Below are 22,877 nucleotides of genomic sequence, written 5' to 3'. Positions count from 1 at the left end.
TATCTCTGGGCCCTCTCGGTAATGCACATCACTTAAGCCTTGCAAGCATTGCAACTAATGAGTTAGTTGCGGGATGATGTATTACGGAACGAGTAAAGAGACTTGCCGGTAACGAGATTGAACTAGGTATTGGATACCGACGATCGAATCTCAGGCAAGTAACATACCGATGACAAAGGGAACAACGTATGTTGTTATGCGGTCTGACCGATAAAGATCTTCGTAGAATATGTAGGAGCCAATATGGGCATCCAGGTCCCGCTATTGGTTATTGACCGGAGACGTGTCTCGGTCATGTCTACATTGTTCTCGAACCGTAGGGTCCGCACGCTTAAGGTTTCGATGACAGTTATATTATGAGTTTATGAGTTTTGATGTACCGAAGGAGTTCGGAGTCCGGATGAGATCGGGGACATGACGAGGAGTCTCGAAATGGTCGAGACGTAAAGATCGATATATTGGACGACTATATTCGGACATCGGAAAGGTTCCGAGTGATTCGGGTATTTTTCGGAGTACCGGGGAGTTACGGGAATACGGGGGAAGAAGTATTGGGCCTTATTGGGCCATACGGGAAAGAGAGAGGGGCTGCCTAGGGCAGGCCGCGCCCCCCCAAGGCCTAGTCCGAATTGGACTAGGGGGAGGGGCTGCGCCCCCTCCTTCCTTCCCTTCTCCTTCCCCTTCCTTGTCTCCTACTCCTACTACATGGAAGGAATCCTAGTTGGACTAGGAAAGGAGGAATCCTACTCCCGGTGGGAGTAGGACTCCCTAGGGCGCGCCATAGAGAGGGCCGGCCCTCCCCTCCTCCACTCCTTTATATACGGGGGCAGGGGGCACCCCATAGACACACAAGTTGATCTTCGTGATCGTTCCTTAGCCGTGTGCGGTGCCCCCCTCCATCATATTTCACCTCGGTCATATTGTAGCGGTGCTTAGGGGAAGCCCTGCGACGGTTGAACATCAAGATCGTCACCACGCCGTCGTGCTGACGGAACTCCTCCCCGATGCTTTGCTGGATCGGAGCCCGGGGAGCGTCATCGAGCTGAACGTGTGCCAAGAACTCGGAGGTGCCGGAGTAACGGTGCTTGGATCGGTTGGACCGGGAAGACGTACGACTACTTCGTCTACGTTGCGTCAACGCTTCCGTTTCGGTCTACGAGGGTACGTAGACAATACTCTCCCCTCTCGTTGCTATGCATCACCATGATCTTGCGTGTGCGTAGGAATTTTTTTGAAATTACTACGTTCCCTAACAGTTCCTATCTTTGTTGCATCATATAGGTTGCTCACCTAGTTGCATATCTAGACAACCTACTTTGATGCAAAGTTTAAATTGTTAAAAAAGCTAAAAATTGTTAGTTGCCTATTCACCCCCCTCTAGTCAACCATATCGATCCTTTCACTTGGGCACCCCGTATGCCCTTGCCATTGCGTTTGGTGCATCGGTTTGAGTTCTCCACGGTGATACGTGGAAGTTACAAGTTGAGAAGCTTATTACTCTTGGGTGCTTGGCACCCTTGAGCTTGTTCCTCTTGGGTGCTCTAGACGGTTGGTGGTGTTCGGAGCTCAATCATTGTGGTGTAAAGCTCCGGGCAAGCGGCGGGGTCTCCAATTAGGTTGTGGAGATCGCCCCGAGCAATTTGACGGGTACCGGTGACCGCCCCCAAGGGTTGCCAAAGTGTATGGGTTCGGTGACCGCCCCCAAGGGTTGCAATTTGTACGGGTTCGGTGACCGCCCTCAAGGGTTGCCATTTGTACGGTTTCGGTGACCGCCCTCAAGGGTCCCTTAGTGGAATTACGACATCTTGCATTGTGCGAGGGCGTGAGGAGATTACGGTGGCCCTAGTGGCTTCTTGGGGAACATTGTGCCTCCACACCGCTCCAAACGGAGATTAGCATCTGCAAGGATGTGAATTTCGGGATACATCGCCGTCTCCGCGTGCCTCAGTTATCTCTTACCCGAGCCCTTTACTTATGCACTTTACTTTGTGATAGTCATATTGTTTCTTGTCATATATCTTGCTATCACCTAGTAGTTTATCTTGCTTAGCATAAGTTGTTGGTGCACATAGGTGAGCCTAGTTGTTGTAGGTTTTGTGCTTGATAAATTAACCGCTAGGTTTATTCCGCATTTGTTTAAGCCTAAACCGTAATTATTTTAAAGCGCCTATTCACCCCCCTTTAGGCGACATCCACGATCTTTCACAAGGCCAGACCGACGTGGCAGTCAGCGCTGACGCGTATGGCGCCCTTGACCGGACCGTTATGTAATCTAGCATGGCGCCCTGGGCGCGGGCGTCATGCGGGCATGGCCATTTTTGTGAAATATTTTAAAAACAAGGTCATTTTGTGTTGAACTTTGGCCAAAGGGCCAATTTTTGTCAATTTTCACCCCCTGGAAACGCACGCGCTCAAGGGTCCAAAAGTTAGGTCAAACCACCAACCAATACTACCACGGAACGCGTGGATACCTCGAAGAGGGCGTCTACTTCGACTCTCGTCTTGGGGAACACTATCGCGGCTGGGAGGCATAACCCAGCTGCGGGAATCGGCAGGAATGTTCACGCCGCACCGACTCGTCACTGCTTCTGCTACCCCGCTTGCCGGTGAGTTTGATCGTTACCTCCATCTTCATAGTGTTTATGGGTGTGATTGTGTTTCCCTACAGGTTTGTCTTGGACGGATCTCGCGGGATTCTATCGGCGTTTGTCTTCAGCGGGTACACTCGAATCTGTGTATTCGTGTGTCTAGGTCAATTTTTTGTTGAGAGGAAAAACAAAGTCCAACGCACACGTACACATGCACATTTGCTGCTGCTGCTGCCTCGGACAAGGCGAAACCCCATCCCCACCCCGGAAATTGGCCAAAAGTGAGGTCAAACCGCCAATCAAATCAACCAATGAATTTCGTTGCTCGGTCGGCGCACGCGGAATTCGAATTCCAACCATCCCCATTTAACTCCTCCTCCTCCGCCCGGCCGGCATTTAAAACCCTCCCTCTCAATCAATCAAACAACAAGGGAAAAAAAAAAGAGCGAGAGAGACACTGCCACTCCCCTTCCTCCCTCCGCTCCCTCGCTCACTCGCTCCTCACCCCACCCCACCCCAGCCCCGGCGAGCCCCCCTCCCCTCTCCCCCGCCGCCCTCCCGCACGCCGGGGCGCCCCCAGCCGCGCGCGCCACAGCGGATCTCGCCCCGTCCCTCCGCGGCAGAAGACCAGCCCGCCGGATTCGCTCCTCCGCTCGATTCGCCGCCGCCCGGGCCGCCTCGACCCTCCCTCAGCCCTCTTCCTCGCCGGGATTCCCGCATTCGGCCAGGTACCGACGGATCTGCTCTCCCGCATCATCTTCTCGCTAGCCCCCGGATTTCCCGCTCAGATTCGCTTCTCCCTCCCCAGATGGACGCGGAGGACGCGCTGGGGTTCCGGGAGGACGACGCCATCCGCTTCATCTTCGGCGAGGACGTCGCCGCCAGGGCGGACAACGACTCCGGCGACGGTGCGAGTGCCTTCGACAGGTCGCTCATGGAGCTCCGCCTCTTCCGGGAGGTCTTTTCCAGGGCGCCGGGGCAGACGGAGGCCGCCGGGCTCGCGGGGAGGCACTTCGGGGTGGCCGAGACGTCGCTGCTCCCGGGCGCCCACTTCGCCGCGCAGCGGCCCGCGGATGCGCCCCGGGCCCAGCACGGCCTCAACCTCAAGGTCCAGCCGCCTCCGCCGTTCCGCGGTGAGCACATTGTGTCCGCCCCGGTGCATGCCGGAGCAAGCCTTGGTGAGGAGCCCCGTGCGCATGCTCACCGGCAGCAGAACACTGTTACAGTGGAGGGCAGATTGGATCTCGGTGTCAGCAAGGGGCATGCACATTGTTACAATGAACAACAACACGGGACTGCTGTCCAGGAGCATGCACATTGTTACAGTGGCCAACACGGGACCGCTGCCCAGGAGGAGCATGCACATCGTCATGCCGAGCAGAATGGGGGGATTGATGGATTGGCTCTCGAGCTGGATGCCGTGTTGCAGGGTTTCCTAGGGTACTGGCCAGGTGGAGGCACGTCCGGGAGCTGTAACCAGCAGCAAGTGTTTGGTCCAGCTGCTGTCGGCATCGGTAACACCGTTGACATGCGCATGCAAGCGATGGCTGAGGACACCGTTGCTGCCGGGGCAGGCGACGCGGTCGGATTTGCTGGCAGCAGCAGCACGAGCGGGGTCGATGATCCCATGCCGTCCTACATGGACGCGCTGGCAGAGTTCTCACAGTTCCAGGCTGACCCTTCTCTTGCTGACCCGTTTTTGTATCAGTGGCTACAAGATCAGCAGCCGTTCCCAAGCGATGCCTCCTGCTTAAGTTATGATCAAGGTCAAATCGTTGACAATAGCCAAGCGCTGTACACATGCAGCCCGGCAGATTTATCTGACAGAGGTGACAAAGAATACCCACTCTTCAGCAAGCCAGCCTATGATGCAGCAGTGCCACCTCGCCTCTCCCATGATTATGTTGGATCTGGGCAGTTTCTTGAACTTGAGCACCTTCCTGAGAAGGGTACACCCGACGCGAATACTAGTTCACTAGATGATGTTGATGTTCCTCAGTCCAGCAGTCTACAGTCTGTGCCACCTGTTGCTTGTACCAAGAGGACTTTAGGCAGGGATCTTCCTGATCAGTTGGAAGCGCATGCCCAATGCCTTTTCAAGGATGCTGGCTGGACCATCAAGCCGCGGAAAAGGAATGACAGGGCTAAGATGGCATCCTATTTCACAGCACCACACAGGGAAGTGGTCCTCAGCTCACTAACTCAGGCCTGGAAGTTTTGTGGGAACAAATTATATGAAGCTTCTCCCGGTTCACAGAGGGGTAAGCATCCGATGGAGTGGTCAGATGTTGATAAGTTTTGGAAGGACCTCACTGATACTATGGAGTATATCCAAAAGGTACTTGTGAACCAACAAAATGCACTCACCCTTCTCCAACGGTGGGAGCTTTTGGATCCTTTCATTGCTGTTGTGTTCATTGGTAGGAAAATTACTGCTCTGCAACAAGGTAGTACTGTCAGAGCTGTTGATAGTTCAATCATTGTTCTCGATGACAACAAGAACATGCCCTCAGAGAGTAAAAGGAAACAGAAAGCCAGTGACCCTTTAACCGCCCGCAAGGTTCAGTCTACTCCTGTGATCATGGGATCTAATTGTGGAGAACGAGCAACTGAGAGCTGCAGCAGGAGTCAGGCTGTACCAAGCTCTCATGTTTTGGAAGGTGGCCAGAACAGGGATGTTAACCTGAAAAATGGCTACACACAAGGCCAGAACAGGGCTATTGACCGAAATGAGAATCACATTAATCAAAGCAGCGACACCCAGCAATTTTACTCAGGAGCAGCGCTCATCAATAATTCGGTGAAAAAAGGAAGGAAGAAGCCCAAAACGATATCTGATGTTGATGCAAATGAATTAGATGGGCTGTATGCTCAAATATTTATGCAGCACACTATGGGGAATTTATTTAACCAAGAGAGCAATGTAGCGATGCTTGACTTTTCTAATCCAGAAAACACTAACCTCTCTGGAAAACATGGTATTTTTTCGTCTGTTGGCACAGTGAAAAAGCATTTGAAAGCTGAATCCAGACCGGCAAAGCTAAATCGGAACAGCCAAAGCGACAAACCTGGCATGCTGTTGCCTCCAGAGAGTAAGCAAATGAACATGCTAAAGCGTGAGGGTACTGTTAAAGAACCTTTGGAGCATACAACCTCAGGACCCGGTTCTGATGCAAGGGAGTCAGGTGCTAATGAAACTGCCCCTATAGAATTGGCCCAGAAGAAGTTACCTTCAGAGAGCAACCAAATGATTATGTTAAGAGGTGAGGGTACTGTTAAAGAACCTACGGAGCATACAATCTCTGAACCTTATTCTATTGCAAGGGAGTCAGGTGCCAATGAAACTGTTGCTACAGAAATAGTCCAGAAGCAGTTGCCTTCAGAGAGCAATCAGATGAGTATGTTAAGAGGTGAGGGTACTGTTAAAGAACCTACGGCGCATACAATCTCTGAACCTGATTCTAGTGCGAGGGAGTCAGCTGCCAATGAAACTGTTCCAAAAGAAATGGTCCAGAAGAAGTTGCCTTCAGAGGGCAAGCAGAGTATGTTAAGAGGTGAGGATACTGCTATGGAGCATAAAAGCTCTGAACCTGATTCGAATGCAAGGGAGTCAGGTGCCAATGAGATCGCCCCTGTAGAAATGGTCTACCAGAAGTTGCCTTCAGGGAGCAAGAAGAGCATGTTAAGAGGTGAGGGTATTGTTAAAGAACCTATAGAGCATACAATCTCAAAACCTGATTCTAATGCAAGGGAGTCGAGTGCCAATGGGATTGTCCCTTCAGAAATGGCCCGCAAGAAGTTGCCGTCATTGAAGGAATCATCTCCTAGAACTCCCCCCAAGGACTCCCCTAAGGTTTCAGTCGACAATGCTGTTCCTGTTGAGTTATCCCTTGAGTCTAATACTGCTCCCCTGAAAACTGATTTATCTCGTGACTCACAAATCTGCAAGACGATCGCTGCTAAAAGGAAACCTGAAGGTTGTGATAAGCATATCAAGAAAAGACCTCTTGAGTTGCGTATCCACGACGATGACCTTTTGATCACAGCTATTGTAAAAAACAGGGACGTCGACTCCTACAACAAATTTGCTGCAAGCTCAGATTTTTCGGTTGCAAAGTACAAAAAGCTTAAAGGCCAAAAGAGAGCTACCAAACTGCTTGGAAAAGGGGGGACAAACCTATTGGGTGGGAAGAGAATAAGTTTGGCACGGAAAACTGTGCTCTGCTGGTTGATTGCAACTGGCTTTCTGACCGTAAAAGATGTTATTCAGTATCGGAATCTGAAGAGCAACGAAGTCATGAAGGATGGGCAGGTCACCTGGGAAGGCATTCTTTGCAAATGTTGCGCAAAAACCTTATCTGTATCAGACTTCAAGGCTCATGCTGGTTGTTGTCTGCCCAAGTCCTCATTAGGCCTCTTTCTGCAGTCTGGCAAGTCGTATACTCTATGCCAGTTGGAGGCTTGGTCTGCTGAATTGATGAGCAGGAGAAGTGATGCATGTGGTAGGAAAGTCGAGGCGATGGATGAAAATGACGATACATGTGGTTTCTGTGGAGATGGCGGTGAATTACTTTGCTGTGACAATTGCCCATCAACATATCATGAAGCTTGCTTGTCTGCCCAGGTATCTAGCTTCTCTCTACAGTGCCATTGTTTCAAACTTAAATATGTTTCAAACTTTCAATGAAGATGTTATGGTCCATTATTGTTGTGCTCCAGAAAATGTGTTTGTAGGAATTAGAAATTTGAATTGACCACTTATATGATGAAGTTTGTTTGATAATTTATTTACTAGCTTTTACATCTGCAGGAGCTTCCAGAAGGCAGTTGGTACTGCCATAATTGCTCATGTCGGAAATGTGGGACTCCAGTTAGTGAAAATGAGGTTTCGTCATCCTCAGATATCTTGAAATGTCTCCAGTGTGGAGATTCATGTAACGATTATGATCCCTCCTCTTTTGCCCTGTCATTTGCATTATTTCTGCAATCACTAAAACTAAATACTAATTTAATGCGTATTCCCCATACTCTCTTATGTACCTTTGAGTTGGATGTCTACTTTTCAGTGTAATATATCTTGCTGGATATAATTCATTCCTTGGTTTTATAGAACCTTTTCCCCTTCTGTTGATCCAAGTCCCTGTTTGGTGGTAGTTTAGCCCCTAACAAAAATGGTCTGAGAGTTTTAGCTCTCACAGAAGCTACTTTATTTTGAATTCATCTTCTCTTTCTCATCATAAATGAGGCTTGGGCCTCGAAGAAGACCCTCTCTACCTGCACCATGTTTGTCAAGGCTTAATTGTTTGTAGCTTTAGCTTTAGCTGAGGTCACTGGGCCATCATTCATCTCATATAACTTAGCCAGTATTCATGCTGCATGTAATTTATCATCTAATTTTATCCTCAGCTTCAACTTGACATTCTCTTGTTTCTCACTGGCAGACCATGGCACGTGCATTAATCATGAGATGCTGCCCTGTGATGATAAAAGATCTAACACATGGTTTTGTGGGAGATACTGTAAGGAGGTAATATTTAGTTTTATCTTTGTCTACAAGATGCTGAGCAATGAAAGACCTATCACACGCTTGTAGAAGTTATGGTTTATTTTCTGGTCCTGCATTTTTTAGAGACATAATGCACATACATCTGTTCATTTCGTGTTAAGTTGTTATATTGTTCTTGAGACTGATTCACCGACAGAAACTAGTACATCTTGCATTGCTTAGTTTGTATGCTTGTAATATGTTAGATGTCAATAGTGTGGTTATCGAGGATCAGACTAATTGCCATTTCATGCAACTGTTGTTAGTTTCTCTTGTGCACCCGACAAACTGGGAGCTTCTGTTTCAGACATTCTGTTTAACCCCTTCATTTTTTTCTGAAAGCATTTCTCTGCAATTGTTTGTAACAGATATTCGTTGGACTACATAGTCATGTTGGGATAGAGAATATTATTGACAATGGGCTTTCATGGACCATATTGAAGTGCTGCAGTGATGGTCGAAGGCTACATTCTGCACGGAAGATAGCCCATATGACGGAATGTAATACAAAATTGGCAGTGGCTCTTACTTTACTGGAGGAATGTTTCATTCGTATGGTGGATCCTCGAACTGGTGTAGATATGATACCACATGTCTTGTACAATAAGGGGTAAGTTTCCTATTTACTTTCTAGTCAATATCCTCTGCATCATCGATTTGTCTTGGATAATATTGACACTGCTTTATGATTTTCTTTCACCTTATTGATGAGCAAGGCTTGTATATTATGAATGCATTCTATTGAAGTCTTCCAATTGATCATTTTGTGGGGCTAAGCAAAAAATGTTCTTTTGAAGACTAAGCATGTCAAACATCTCAATTTGAAGATTATATTTCTTATAGTATCAAGTATCAACTAGTTTAGAATGGAAGACTGTTGGAGATACCACACGGTGCTTTGAAATACTAATAAATACAGTTGTCTTCTTCATATTATTGTGGAAATTTGTGTACTCCCTTCGTTTTTATTTACTTCGCATATTAGCTTTGTCTAAAATCAAACTTTATAAACTTTGACCAAGTTTATAGAAAACAAATATTGACATATACACCACCAAATCAACACCATTAGATTCCTTATTGAATAATTTTTCACATCATATAGATTTGCCATTGTAAATGTTCATATTGATTTCTGTAAAATTGGTCAAACTTTATAAAGTTTGTCTCCAGTCAAACATAATATGCGGAGTAAATAAAAACAGAAGGAGTAATAAATCAGGCCCTTTTTGGAACCCACATTTTTTGGGTCTAGGGAGTTCTGGTTGAGTGCTAATAGAAATTATAATATCTTATTTGCATCAATGCACATGATTAAAAACGAAGTTGTTACTATACTGGAAATTTGGATCTGCACTGAGAACTGAGACCCATTGATTGGACTTCAGATGTGTTAGGATCTGCACTGGGTATTTGTTCAATGCTAATAGTAATAGCTAGTATGTACTTATTTTTTTGGACCAATTATATTTCGGACCAAGCATGTTCAAGTACTTGCCACTTCATTTTTCCATACAATTTTGACACTTGCTAACATGGAGCGTCTCTCATCAGATCAAACTTCGCGCGCTTAGATTATCAGGGATTCTACACTATAATCCTGGAGAAAGGTGATGAGATTTTATGTGTGGCTTCTATCAGGTATCATACTTTACTTGGTTGATCAAGCTTTCTCTAGGCAGTACTTTTTTTACTTATTTCTGAAGTATGTGTATCCTTATGCCATTGGTTGCTGTCATAATTGTTCTACAAATTGTTAAGAGTGACCATGCATGTGTAGCTAACATTCTCCAGTCAATGACAAACATTATGGACCCTTCAATGGGTTGAAAGCCTAGAGACCCATCAGTTATCGGCAGTTCTTATGCAGTCTGTACATCTTTGTTGTAAACTATCAAGTAATGTAATCTTGTTTGGAGTTGAAATTCGATACATTTTCCGATAAACACTTGTACATGCATGCTTCTTACCTCTGTTCTTACATGGTAGTGCAAACTTTTCTAAACGGTATCTCTAGCATGCAAACCTGACTTAGTAATTCAGGGATTTCATGACACCCTTCATGTTGTAATTGTTACAATTCTGACTGATCAAGGACAAGTGGGAGCATAGGTTAATTTTCTACAGAACTAATGTTTTCTAATTTTCAGCTCATAAACGTAGCAGAATTTCCAAATAGGCGAAAATAGTGTGTCAATTTTTTTATTGGTGACCAGCTAATCATACATTGTGAGAGGTTTCCCTCATTTATAACACCATGTTAATGGAATTCCCTTTACCATCTTTTGTGCAGGTTACATGGGACCAAAGCAGCTGAGCTGCCTTTCATTGCTACTTGTGTGGATTATCGCCGTAAAGGGATGTGCCGAAGGCTGCTGGATATCATTGAAAAAGTATGTACTCAAGAGTTTTGAAATCAGATACAAGTTTTGATGGAAATTATGGACTTCTCACGATTGTACACCACAGTAACTTCGTTCACTAGGATTTCAACTGTACTATTAATTTTAGGATGTAGTATTTTTCCTTCAAAAGAATTGCGTTGTCCAGTCGGTCTTAAGGTTATAGTCAATCTTATTTGCATACTTGCATATCTCGATTTGACCATGTGGATTTCACTTCCTTCTGTTACAGATGCTGAGATCATTCCATGTTGAGATGTTGGTCCTTTCTGCCATCCCAGAGTTGGTTAATACATGGGTCTCGGGATTTGGTTTCAAACCTATCAAGGATGATGAGAGGAAGCAACTTCGTAATGTTAATTTGATGTTATTTCCTGGGACGTCCCTGCTAACCAAAAGATTGGATGGAAATATAACTACAAAACCAGGTTAATTGTCTTATCCTACAACTGCCATCAGCCATGTTTGTGCTTACATCGTTTCATTTGGACTTTGTATCCTGCAGTTCTTCCTTCTGTCCTTGCACCTATAATAATCCTCAAATTAATGTGACTATGCAGAAAAGGAAGAAGGCACATATAATGTTTCTGGATTAACTAACGGGAAATGTTTGCCTAATGGGAAAGCAAATGAGCATCTTGAACTCCGTGATCTTGAACTGCCAGAGGAGTTGAATAATGAGGTTGCAATGAATGGTTCTTTGAGAACACTAAAACGTGAATTTAGTCCTGCAGCATGGTTCAATTCCACTAAGGTTTGCTTCATCAGCAATATGAGGCTTTAAGATTTTATTGATGTGGAAAAACAGACTACTTTTCGTTTGCCAAACATTGTGACTTTCAAGTGCTGTAGCTAAGTTTTATATAAAGAAATATCTCTAGCTGATCAAAACAAACATGCCGTAATTTGATTGCAGTGTCAAATTTCAAAATGTTCTATTGAACTTTAGTGCTGTCTCCCACTCTCCCACAAGGAAAACATACCAGGGAAATGCTGAGGCTGAGGTTCAGGTTCTTGCCTGTGTAGTCTGATCAATGATTTGTCTGTTCATTTGTATTCTACCTGTTCTGCAATATGCATAAGGTTGTGCATTCGTGGTGCTGACTGTTTTTCATTGTACAACTCATAGTGGCCCAAAATACAGTAGTTTGCATTCAGTACACACAAACAAGCAGACCATTCGGAGCGCATATACATAGCAATCCACTTTCATCGATAATAATGATCAAATCCTAATGTTTTGCAGCTACAAGCACATCAGTACTTTTATTTTGTCGTCATATTTTGGTGAAGGTATGCTATCATAACCAAACATCATGTTCTGCAGCTAGCTGTTGGTGAAGTGTGATTTTCTCACAATATAAGACATCCGGACTCTATCCTTGGTGGTCGATCAGCGCTAGCCAACTTTGTCTTGCTGATCTACGGCTAAATAATATGTTGAAGCTTGCCGCTGTGGTCATGCAACTATTTCCAGGTATGATCCAATGACTCGTCGGAAAGAAACCTGTCACAAAGAGCTTTTTGGCTAACCCTCGTTACATGTGGCAATTTGGGTAATACTTTGAAATTCTGGGTATGTGTCCTGGTTGCAATTTCCTGAACCCATACAGGTGCAGAGTACAATGCTTTCGGGTAGAAAACCATTAAGAAAAGAATAGACAAAATTGTTATTCTATTCTAATTCACCATTTTTTGCTTGTCATCAAAGATACAACCCCTTTGGCGATGACTTTTTTCTCATTATATGTCTGAAGAATCATGGAATATGTAGTTATGCAGAAGTACTTTTTGATGAGAAATCTACCAGTATAATTTTCTTTAATTATTTTTGTATACGTATAAATGTGATCAGTTTGAAGAGGTTGGCTGCGTGCAGTTTAATTTTTTATACGTTTCAGCTTCTTCCTTTTGTCTTGGCATTCATTTCTTGTTTGCTCTGCAGTCCCAATGCTGTGCCATGGATGTTCACGCACACAATAACCAGGCAGCAGCATGTTCCAGAGAAGGCGCCATCAGGGCTCTGTGTTAGTGAATCAGAGGACATATTCATTCATCCGAGAAAGTTTCTGGACCTGGCGTGAAAACAGTATAGCATCTAAAAGAACCCCAAGAAACAACGGCATGCAAAGCCGTGTTTTGCTCTCCTGAAACAACCGCTTCCCGACATAGAGCGCCAGACACGTCTGTGCGGGACTCCAGGACCCGAGCTAAGGTAAACTGGGTATTTGAAGCACAAGAAAAGATCTGCACAGGATGGGATTGGTAATGCATGAAGACCCTTAAGCCCCCGCTGACAGGAAGATCTTTCATTGGCACAAAAGGGGTACCATGGAAACAAAATAAACATCTGAGCATTTAACCCTGGAAGCAGTTTGTAGAGCCATCCATCCGAGGGGTTCCAGCTGGAGACATCAGCAAGAAGGGGACCAGAGTGGATTATCACTTGCTGAACGGTACTCTGGAAACCAACTGTCGCAGACGGCATCCATCCTCTCAAGTAAGCTCCCTCTCCGGCGCATACTTGAATGATCAACGTCTTGTCGGGTTATGGATCTATTTTCAAATTTGACAAGTATTACACTCAGCAACCTGCACTTGACAGTCGTCGTTTCACCGCTTGCTTACCAACAAGTTCTGTTGCTTGGTTTGTGGGCATTGCCAGAACTGACCTTCCTATTTGGTCTTGATCTGCATCAGGACTCATGGGACTATGTGTGGCAATGTTGGCCAACTGGGCAAGCAGAGCATCCCTCTCAGATGCAAACTGGCGCAACTGCACTAGAACCAACAATTCTGCTTGTCCGGTGCAGTTCATGTCAGAATTTGTGCTTCTTCTGCTGGTACCGTGCATGTATAGTCAGTGAACAAACCAAGTTAAGGCACACTTGGATCGGGCACCCTGAAGTTTGTACTTAACTGAATCTGAAGATATATACACTGTAATGAACAAGCACGTATTATCATCCTTTTTCCGTTTGAACTGTAATGTAATACGGTTTTCAAAAGAAAGCCCTTGTGATGTATAGAAGACACGATGGATTAGCAAATGCACGATCGTTCCTTGCTATACACATTGCTTCCAAGTAACCATTTCTCGAGTAGACAGCAAGTACTTGGTGCAAGGAAAAACAAATGCCAAAGCTATCGGTCGATACATCTACTTTAGATACTACTTTCAGTCGAAAATAGATAGGTAATACCAGTTCATTCGTTCTACTCCCTCCGGTCCTTTTTACTCCACATATAAGATTTATGTCAAGTCAAATTTTACAGAGCTTGATCAAATTTATATTAAAAGATATCAATTTCTACAATATCATATATATAGTATGGAACTAAATTTCATAATGAATTTATTGATTTGGTATTGTGAATGTTGATATTGTTTTCTATAAGTTTGGTCAAACTATAGATGCTTTGATTCACCGTGGTATTATTTTTATTGAATTATTGTTGCATTGCAATATTTATCTTTTAGCTATTGATGCACCGTGGTATTTATTTGTGATTATTTCTAATATTTCTAATATTAAGACTATATAAAAAGGATGGGGACAGAGATTTGGTGACTGGTTGAATGATTTCCATTATGCTGGATGTCCTCGGACATTGTCCATTTGATTATCCGTGTTGGAGATGCCCTAAGCTACCTCCAGCGCATGCATACTAGTAGCCAGTTTTTTTGGGCAATTCTCCGAGAATTGACCCTCTCCCCAGCTTCTCCCAGAATTGGCACTCTATATTTTCTTACAATTCCTAGCTAATTAGATCTTAACTAGCTAGGAATTGTAAAAAAAGATGAAGTGGCAATTCTGGGAGAAGCTGGAGAGGGGGTCAATTCTCGGAGAATTGCCCAAAAGAACTGGGCCTAGATCTATGTTCAGGCGCTTGCACTTATCTACACCAGATCTCAAAAAGAGAAAAAAGAAAAAGAGTGAATTCCATTTTTAACCTATTGCTTCACATTTGAGACAGATTTTACCCCATTTAGCAGAAATTCTCAATATTTATCCAATTTAGTGAAACTTGTGTATGTCGGCAGCATTTCTCCTTGCTTTCCTCGGGCCCACGCGTGAGTCATGGGTGTATCAAATTGCACACACTTATCCTCTCTTCCTCACGCTGGGTGCACCGGTCCCATGTAGCACTCATATTTCGACGGACCGCGCAACAGTTGCTTGGATCCGCACGGCTGGATCATCGCGGCCCGGTAGCCTTCCCATCTCCGGCCCACCGGAGTATGAGTGCTACAATGATTGATGCGCCGCCATGGTAAGGAGAGGATTAGGATGGCCGAGGCCCGCCTCGCTGCCGACATGGTAATGGCGTGCGCGGTCATAGAGGAGAAAGTCATTTGTTCCCGTATCCTAAGAAGCAGCAGCGGGGGAACAGGCAAACCCTCGCCGAGAGCAAAATCAGGCGGTCCATACCATGGTTAGACTGCCTCCAAAGGAAAGAAAGAGGGCAGCAATGGGTCGGACAATTATAACGACGAGTAGACCCCGCCGGATCCATTTTGCGTTTTCGAGCGCTGCTTCTGCGAGAAAGACGACAAAGACACCAGGAAGGGCAAGGACAACTGTGGGTGATCTTCTCCATAGCTAATACTCCCTCTGTTTATTTTATGTAAGGTGTATCTTCTTGGCACAGTGACCAATGCACACAAATTCTGAATTTAGGACAAAATTACCCTTTTGTTAGTTTGTTGGTTAACGGCAAGTAAATCAATTAGGCAACCAAAGGAAGAGATGCATGCAATAAGGAGAACGATACTTGGATCTTCTCCATAGCTAAGGGAAGGGAAAGGGCAGCTGTGGTTGATCTTTTCCATAGCTAATACTCCTGCTTCTGTTCATTTATTTAAGGTGTATTTTTTTGGCACTATGACCAAGACACGCAATTTTAGAGAATTTAGGACAAAATTACCCTTGGGTTGTTTGTTGGTTAACGGCAAGTAAATCAATTAAGTAAGAAAATGAATTATAAAGAGAGAATGATACTTTCCTTCTTTTCCTATAAAGAGAGATACTAGAAATTCTGAGAGAGATACATTCCTTTTTTCTGTAGTACTAAGAAAGGAATTATAAGAAATCAAAAGAAATGCATCTTACATTGTGTAATCCTATCATAAAATAAATATACCTTGTATAAAAAAATGGAGGGATTGTGTAGGTAGAACATGCCAAATTTAATAGTCTGATGGCATTGTCCTGATGTAGTAGTCACATGATCTGTGTTGCATCGTTTACGTATATTGCATGTATGTGTTTTGTATGGATTTAAGATTTGCTAATTGAAGTGTCCGGTCATGCGAAGAAAAAATTAAGATGTGAATGATCACTGCCCGCGAACGCGTTTGTAGATCGAAACGTTGATGTAACCTATACATATGTTTCTCCTGTGGAAAACCAGAGGATGTGAACTATCCACTTTGTAGATTTCTCATGTGGTTTTCCTCTGGTTTTCCTGCGTACCACCGAAGTCAAGGAGGGAGAAGCCGTCCCAATATCCGACCACCGCCGCGCAAGTTGGACCAAGAGGCGACTCCGTGTGTGTGTGGGTGGTGGCTTGGCAACGGCGACGGACGGCAGTCGCTCCGCGACGCCAGGTTTCTTCCGGCCCTCATCGTCTATTCTTCTCCTTTCTCTTGGTTTTCTTCCGGCCTTCGTCGTGCAGCCGTGCGAATCCTCATGTCACGCGAGCTACTACTAGACGATAGATCTGAGATCTGAAATTACTCTTCTAGTGGATGGCATGCGGGACAATTGCACACCACGCGGGCGCCGTCTCCGGGAGCGCGCGACCGGAGGCCCCCGAGACGGCGAGGCCGTAGTACTCGACCGCGTAGCTGCGGAGGTCGGGGTCGAAGCGCGACACGACGGCGGGGAGGACCTCCGTGGGATCCGAAGCCCATGAGGGCGCCGGCGGCAGCTGGCGGCGGAGTCGCGGAGGCCGCATCGGGGCTTCGGTGGCGGCAGACTTGCTGGGTGGTACTGTAGTGTTGACTGGGGTGGCGAGAGCAGAGTAGGCGGCGGGCAGAACAGAGCGAGGAAACGGTGATTCTCCCAATCCCCCAACACCGGAGGAGTGGCCGGCGAAGCACGCGTCGGCTCCCAGGATGCATCCCTCCCCCCATGCTCCCGGCGAGGTTTCCGCTCGTCGGAATCGCTCCCGCCGGTGCTGGTTCCCGGGATGTGGTGGCCCCATCTGCACCCATGCCTCCAAGGCAGTGTCTTTTTGGTGCGTTTCCGGTGGTGCCTCCCCAACGGCGGACCTGCATTTTCCGGTGTCCATGGGTTGCCGGCGCCTCTCCGATCCGGTGCCGGACCCGGTGCACTGCTATGGAGATTGGCGTCTCCTCCAGCCTCTATGGCTTGTCGGTATCCTGATGACCTCAGCCCCGGCTGCCTGGACCTGTGCCCCTTCCCGTTCCTTGCTTGTCGGCATCGGTGGCCGTCGCTTCCCCTACATTGCCTCCCTTGCTCTGCGGCCTCCCCAGCCCCAGCTACCTCGGTTCATGTCCAAGACTCATGTGTCCAACGTTGCTCTCCTTGCTGGTGGTTTTTCGACCTACGTTTGACTTTTTCTGACTCACGGTTTCTATTCCGGTTGCTATGGGATTGCTCAGACCCAGGCTGGGAAGAAATCCCTGCTCGGCTTGCCGGTGCTGGCAGTGGCGACACTCATGAGGACCGTCCTCTCCTTAGAGGCGTTGCCATGGCATCTCTCTGAGCCTCTCCTTGAGCACCAGGGGAAACCCTAGGTTTGATTCTTTTGGATCGGACGGCGACGACGCTCAGCTCGTCTTGTTGTGCTTGTGGTGTCCCCGGTGTTGGACTTGTGGATGTAGGACGTCATGTAGGTTCGAACTGCGCCTCAAGCTAGGGGGTGTAGCTGTGTTGTTTGCTTGTTCGGGTCGAGCACCCCTTGTTTCTTTGCTTTGTACACGTCACCTTGCATTCGTGCATGTTTTGTACCCTTACTTGTACCCATTCTCTTTTTTCTATCAATGGAAAGATACACAAGCTTTGCGTATTCATGGAAAATAGAGTGAATGATATGCACCTAACTTGTTTTTGTTTTGGGTTATCTTCTACAGTTATATTATTCCAAATTGAGGGGCACCATATATGCAATCCCTCTACGGAAGGAGAATAAATTCTTGCAAGTGTTTGTGTATTTGGGAAATAAAAAATGTATGGCGAGTCTAGCAAACATGAAAACCTTGAGTGCATACTACAAGATCAAAGTGCAAACCCAAGTGTTGTATCACTGAATTTTTTGAAAGAGATCACAAACAACTTTTCCGATGAGCGAGTACTCGGTAAAGGTGGTTCTAGTGTGGTATATAAGGTAAGATTAAATCATGTCCATTGAGTCTACTTTCAGATGCATATGTAACCTATACATATTAACAACACATGTGAAAACAGGGTGTGCTACAAAGTGGGGAAATAATCGCTGTGAAGAGACTTGAGCCATCAATGGCTGGTTCTCAGAGTTTATTTCAGAACGAGGTTGATCATCTTATGAGGCTTCAACACCCAAATATTGTGCGATTTCGGGGCTACTGCCATGAAACAGTGTGGTTATATACAGAATTCGAAGGGCAAAAAGTTTTTGCTGAGATCTCAGAAATGTTGCTTTGCTTTGAGTATCTCCCTAAAGGAAGCCTTGATGTGCATCTTTCAGGTATGGCAATTCAATATGGGGCATTTATTGTTTTGAAGTTCTTCGTCTTCCTCTGATATTGTAGTTTGTGTGGTGCTGATCCGCTACGAATGTTATGACGGATTAACATGTGGTGCTGATATCTATTTATGCATAATAAAGCAGAACATACAATAGAAATTTAGTCCTTTCGTATGTTATCTAGAGCTCAGCAGCTGCCGTGAATAAGTTTTAAGGTATAATTACCATGCTGAAGATAGTCAGACGTCGTGGCTGTAGAGGATTAGATAGACATAAGCTAGATTAGAGAATAACTGGGGAGACTAGTTTCTTGCTTGACTCGAAAGTAGAAACATGCCATCCTTATTTAATGGATGCTCTGGTACTCTTTGACCTCTCCTAATATGATTTGAATTTTTGGATCTTCCCTAATATGTGCAATTGGGCTCTTCCACAATCCTGTACTTTCCTAATAGACTCTTACTGCCGCTGCTGTCCCTGCCTTGATACGGTCAACCTATATGTCCACGGCAACAACTAAAAAGGTTTTCAGATAACGTATGTCAAATGCTCTCCTTTTGGTAACAAATGCAGGTGGATCCTCTGAATTTGATTGGCACACGCGCTACAAAATAATCGAGGGGATTTGCAATGGCTTACACTATCTTCACGACCAAATTGATAAGTCTATTCTTCACTTGGACCTAAAGCCCGCGAACATATTGCTTGATGACAATTTGGCACCCAAAATTACAGATTTTGGGCTGTCAAGACAGTTTGATCAGCGTCAAACTATGTCCTCTCCAAATCGTGTTGGTACATTGTAAGTTTAGTGCCTCTTTATATCTTTTAAATCATCAGCAAAAAATGTTTTTCTAGACTTCTAGTCTCTTTAGCACTACAAAGTTAACTCATGTTGTGATGCAGAGGCTACATGGCTCCGGAACGCATCGATGAAGGCATAATCACACCTAAGTCAGACATATTCAGTTTGGGTGTGATAATAATGGAGATAATAACGGGACACAGGCACTACCCAGGTGTTTCTGGAACATCTTCCGAGGACTTTATTGAGCTTGTATGAGAATTCTGTTTCAACTTTCATGATGGAATCCGTTTTAGGAGGCCATGTTATGTTTTATCTTTGTACAGTGACTGAAGATTCTTGTTCTGACTTTGTAGGAACTTAAAAAATGGAGAAACACATTGGAGAAAGCACAGGGGTACACAAATCTAGAAATGGATTGCGAACAGATAAAAAGATGCATTCAGATAGGTCTAATCTGTGTGAATCCTGAGTGGACCGAAAGGCCTACAACAACAAAAATTATCAAGATGCTTCAAGGATTGGAAAGTTTGGATCGTAACATTAGCGATGAGGTAGAGTCATCGGCAGATCAGGTACGGTCACTTTAAGGCAATGCATTTGTGGAACATGTACTATTTGCTAGTCTTTCTTGTTTTCTAGAAACAGTCATCATAATTCATAACCTCTTAAAGTGCACAAAACATTGTATTTTGATATCTGTATCTACAATATTAAAAGCGCTACAAACTACAAACACTACTACCAAATCCAATATGTTACTGAGAATAGCAAGCAGATTATAGCTGTAACCCATCAAGTATCTTGGCTGCTGAAACTTGTAGAGTCTTTTATTAGGTCTCATCAAGAGTCAAGTACCTATGTGGTTTTAGGTGTTCACCTGATTCAGTCGATTTATCATGGCTGTAGTTGTATGTAGTTCACATTTGGTATGGTAGGATTGATTTATTTTTTCTAACAAAAGCTCAAATTAATTAGTTAATTTTGATTTCCAGTACCTATCTTACTCCAACATGTTTTTATTTTACTTATTTTTGGATAACATTCATAAACGTAATATGTATAAATTTGCTCAACTCATAAGTAATTACTCCCAAAGTGTACAACCAGAACAAGTGAGGTATTATTAAAGAGCGTTGTAATACACATTGAATTTACTTGAAATTGTTATTACAAGCTAAATAGATACTGATTTAGTAATAAGGTAGTAGTAGAAATATGAAAAGGTATTGCTCAATAAAAATGGAACCTTGCAAAGGTAATTAAGCATGTACTCCCTCCGTTCTGAATTACTTGTCTTGGATTTGTCTAGATACAGAAGTATCTAGCACTAAAATGAGTCTAGATACATCCGTATCTAGACAAATCCAAGACAAGTAATTCAGAACGGAGGGAGTACAACACAAGCAAGTTGGCACAAAAACTTTTTGGTGGCGACATGCACATACACAATTCATCCTCAATATTGCAACTGATGTTGCTTCCTCCAGTTCCCTAAAAGTTGTCGTGCAAACTATTAAACATTTGACTTTTACTATATTTAACAACATACATACTTGAATGTCATATGCACAAATTTGTCTTGGAGCGTAATTTCACGTTATATTTCAATAAAAATTTGTAGTCAAAGTTGTCCTTTTTAGACCGACGATGTAAAATTTTTATTTATCTTCTCCTCACCTACTGTCAGATCTCAAATGGACTCAAAAAGCACAGCGATTGCTTTGGGGTTACTGAAGAAGGAAAGCTGTCTCCTAAAAATACATTATGTATTGGGATATTGGAGCAAGCTGAAAGAAGGGAACCAGAACTTGGGGAAGCATCGGTTTCTCTTGCAATGGCTGGTGACTGCCTACATGGAAAGTTGTTGTACCTTGAAAACCGAGGTAATCCTCATCTACAAATCATGCAGTGTTGCTTGATCTTTTCAAAATTGTCTGTTTTCATGGACTTAGTGGTGTTGCAGTTCTCCATGGGCAACTAGCTGACATGCTACTTTTTTCCTCTCTGGGAAGTTGTGTTTCACAAAAATATTTTCATGCCATGTAGTTGCTTTGGCGATGATATTGTTCCCAGCCGAGGCAAGAGTAGCAATGGAAGTTGCTCAAGTGAATGGTACTTTGGAATTTACCCTTGGTTCTAGTGCAAATCCACTTACGGAGATACAACGGACAACCTTTGATCTAAATGAAACTCCTTTCAAAATGAAGGATGTGTACTTAGCTCGGATGAGAGTGCTCTCCAAAACAGGTGAGGCACAGCTTGCCTTTATATAACAATGGACTTTCTATATTATTTATATTATCAATCTGATAATGTTCTCTTCTTTAGCTTATCTATTGAAACATTCTCAATAAGAAAGCTGGTGTAACTGAAGTTGAAATCCCAGATTTTATCCCCCATCTCCTGTTAATAGGCCTATTGTTGAGTGCCTTAAAAGATTTACACTATCTTGCAAATCAATTGGAAGAGTGTAATTCTTGGCTTAACATCAATGTGTGAATGGTGAACAAATTAACCCCGCAAAAAATGGTGAACAAATTAGCAATTTTGTGCTCTTTAAGGATGGTAATCCATATGGATCTAAAGAACTATTGAGTGAAGACCAAATATGTACACTTGACTATAATCATGCAAAATGCTAATCAGGGGTTAATTGCTAATGATTGGTCTTGCTTGTGTGTAGGGGGTGGCGATTGACCTAGTTGTGCATAATTCTTTTGGGATTCGATTAAAAAATGATATTTTACCAGGTTTTTTGATCTGGACTAATTGCAAGTGAATGTTTATACCAGTTGAACTTGGCAAACGCTTCTTCCCGCGTTGTTCGGATGTGCTGGAGAAGATGATGGATGATGAACCAGGGCTGGCTGCCCTCGGAAGCGATTACAACCTCTGAGATGAATAGGTTTCATGACCTGCCAGATGTGCTTCAGAAGGCGTTCACTGCAGGTAAGCGGAAGCAGCAGAGCAGCATGGCGGAGCAAGATGTGGTAGAGCAGGTCCAGGGGCAGGGCGCCGTGGCTGGTACTGACAACGGGAGTAGGAGGATTGCTTGATCGCCCGTTGCTATAGATTGGTATGGCATTAGTGCGTAAACTTACTTTCCTCCTAACGGATCAACTGTGATACAGAATTTGTAAGATTTCTGTCTCGCCTCCTACCTAATCATATTCTAATCCAATTGGAGTTGTTAATTTGTATTTAAATCCATAACAGGAAGCCGTGACGATGTACTTATATTGCCCGTAAGTTGCCCGTATGTGTTCGTGCTGCTGCCGCCTCTCGTCCATGTAAAATTTGGACCAAACCATAGTTTTATCAGTTCAGTTTGTTGCCTTTCTTGGGCGTGCTTCGGTTATGCTTCCTGTCATCTTTTGGATGTAACAATAGTTTCTGGTGGTAGCTGCAGTTTGTTAGATAGCTGGGACCTTGGTCTTGGCAAACAAGACTGAACCTTGTTTTTTTTTTCAGCAATGAAATATTTTGGGGGCTCTTATAGAAAAGGTTTTTATTTTCCATTTTCAAGTGGTTCTATAATACCCTAAAGATCAATATATTTTAAGAGTAGGGAATTTCATAATGTCTGATTCAAAATCCAAAATAAGTGTGCATTTCAAATTCCAATTGTTGAAACTTAATCTCTATCTCTACTAGTAACAGTAGGGCTCTCGTGTCCAGCTAGTGGGCCCCTGTCTCAAGCAAACGCTCCTTTCTTGAACCCTTTTTGATACTGCTGATCATGAATCGTACTGTGTGAGTATTTCGTTTGACCTTTTATATTTGGTTTCTGAACGCATGCTCTTTTGTGATTACCATTTCAATTCATGTCCTCTAGAAGA

General features: G+C 44.3%; 1 protein-coding gene and 1 pseudogene across 1 annotated transcript; both read left to right on the top strand.

The window, feature by feature from the left end:
* Window positions 1-3,087: 3,087 nt before the first annotated feature.
* LOC123191232 (uncharacterized) lies at window positions 3,088-13,605 on the top strand. The gene is made up of 12 exons (XM_044604047.1): window positions 3,088-3,316; window positions 3,397-7,212; window positions 7,399-7,522; window positions 8,030-8,115; window positions 8,502-8,743; window positions 9,688-9,774; window positions 10,427-10,526; window positions 10,768-10,963; window positions 11,096-11,289; window positions 11,863-12,012; window positions 12,481-13,035; window positions 13,236-13,605. Exons 2-10 carry the CDS (start codon window positions 3,397-3,399, stop codon window positions 11,881-11,883), a joined length of 4,866 nt encoding a protein of 1,621 aa, XP_044459982.1. The 5' UTR covers window positions 3,088-3,316; the 3' UTR covers window positions 11,884-12,012; window positions 12,481-13,035; window positions 13,236-13,605.
* Window positions 13,606-15,889: 2,284 nt separating this feature from the next.
* Window positions 15,890-22,309, top strand: LOC123191229 (cysteine-rich receptor-like protein kinase 6; annotated as a pseudogene).
* The last annotated feature ends 568 nt before the right edge of the window (window positions 22,310-22,877 follow it).

The sequence above is a fragment of the Triticum aestivum genome, chromosome 2A (genome assembly GCF_018294505.1).
Source record: "Triticum aestivum cultivar Chinese Spring chromosome 2A, IWGSC CS RefSeq v2.1, whole genome shotgun sequence".
In the NCBI taxonomy this organism is placed as follows: Eukaryota; Viridiplantae; Streptophyta; class Magnoliopsida; order Poales; family Poaceae; genus Triticum; species Triticum aestivum.
This window is presented reverse-complemented; position numbering and strand designations above follow the sequence as displayed.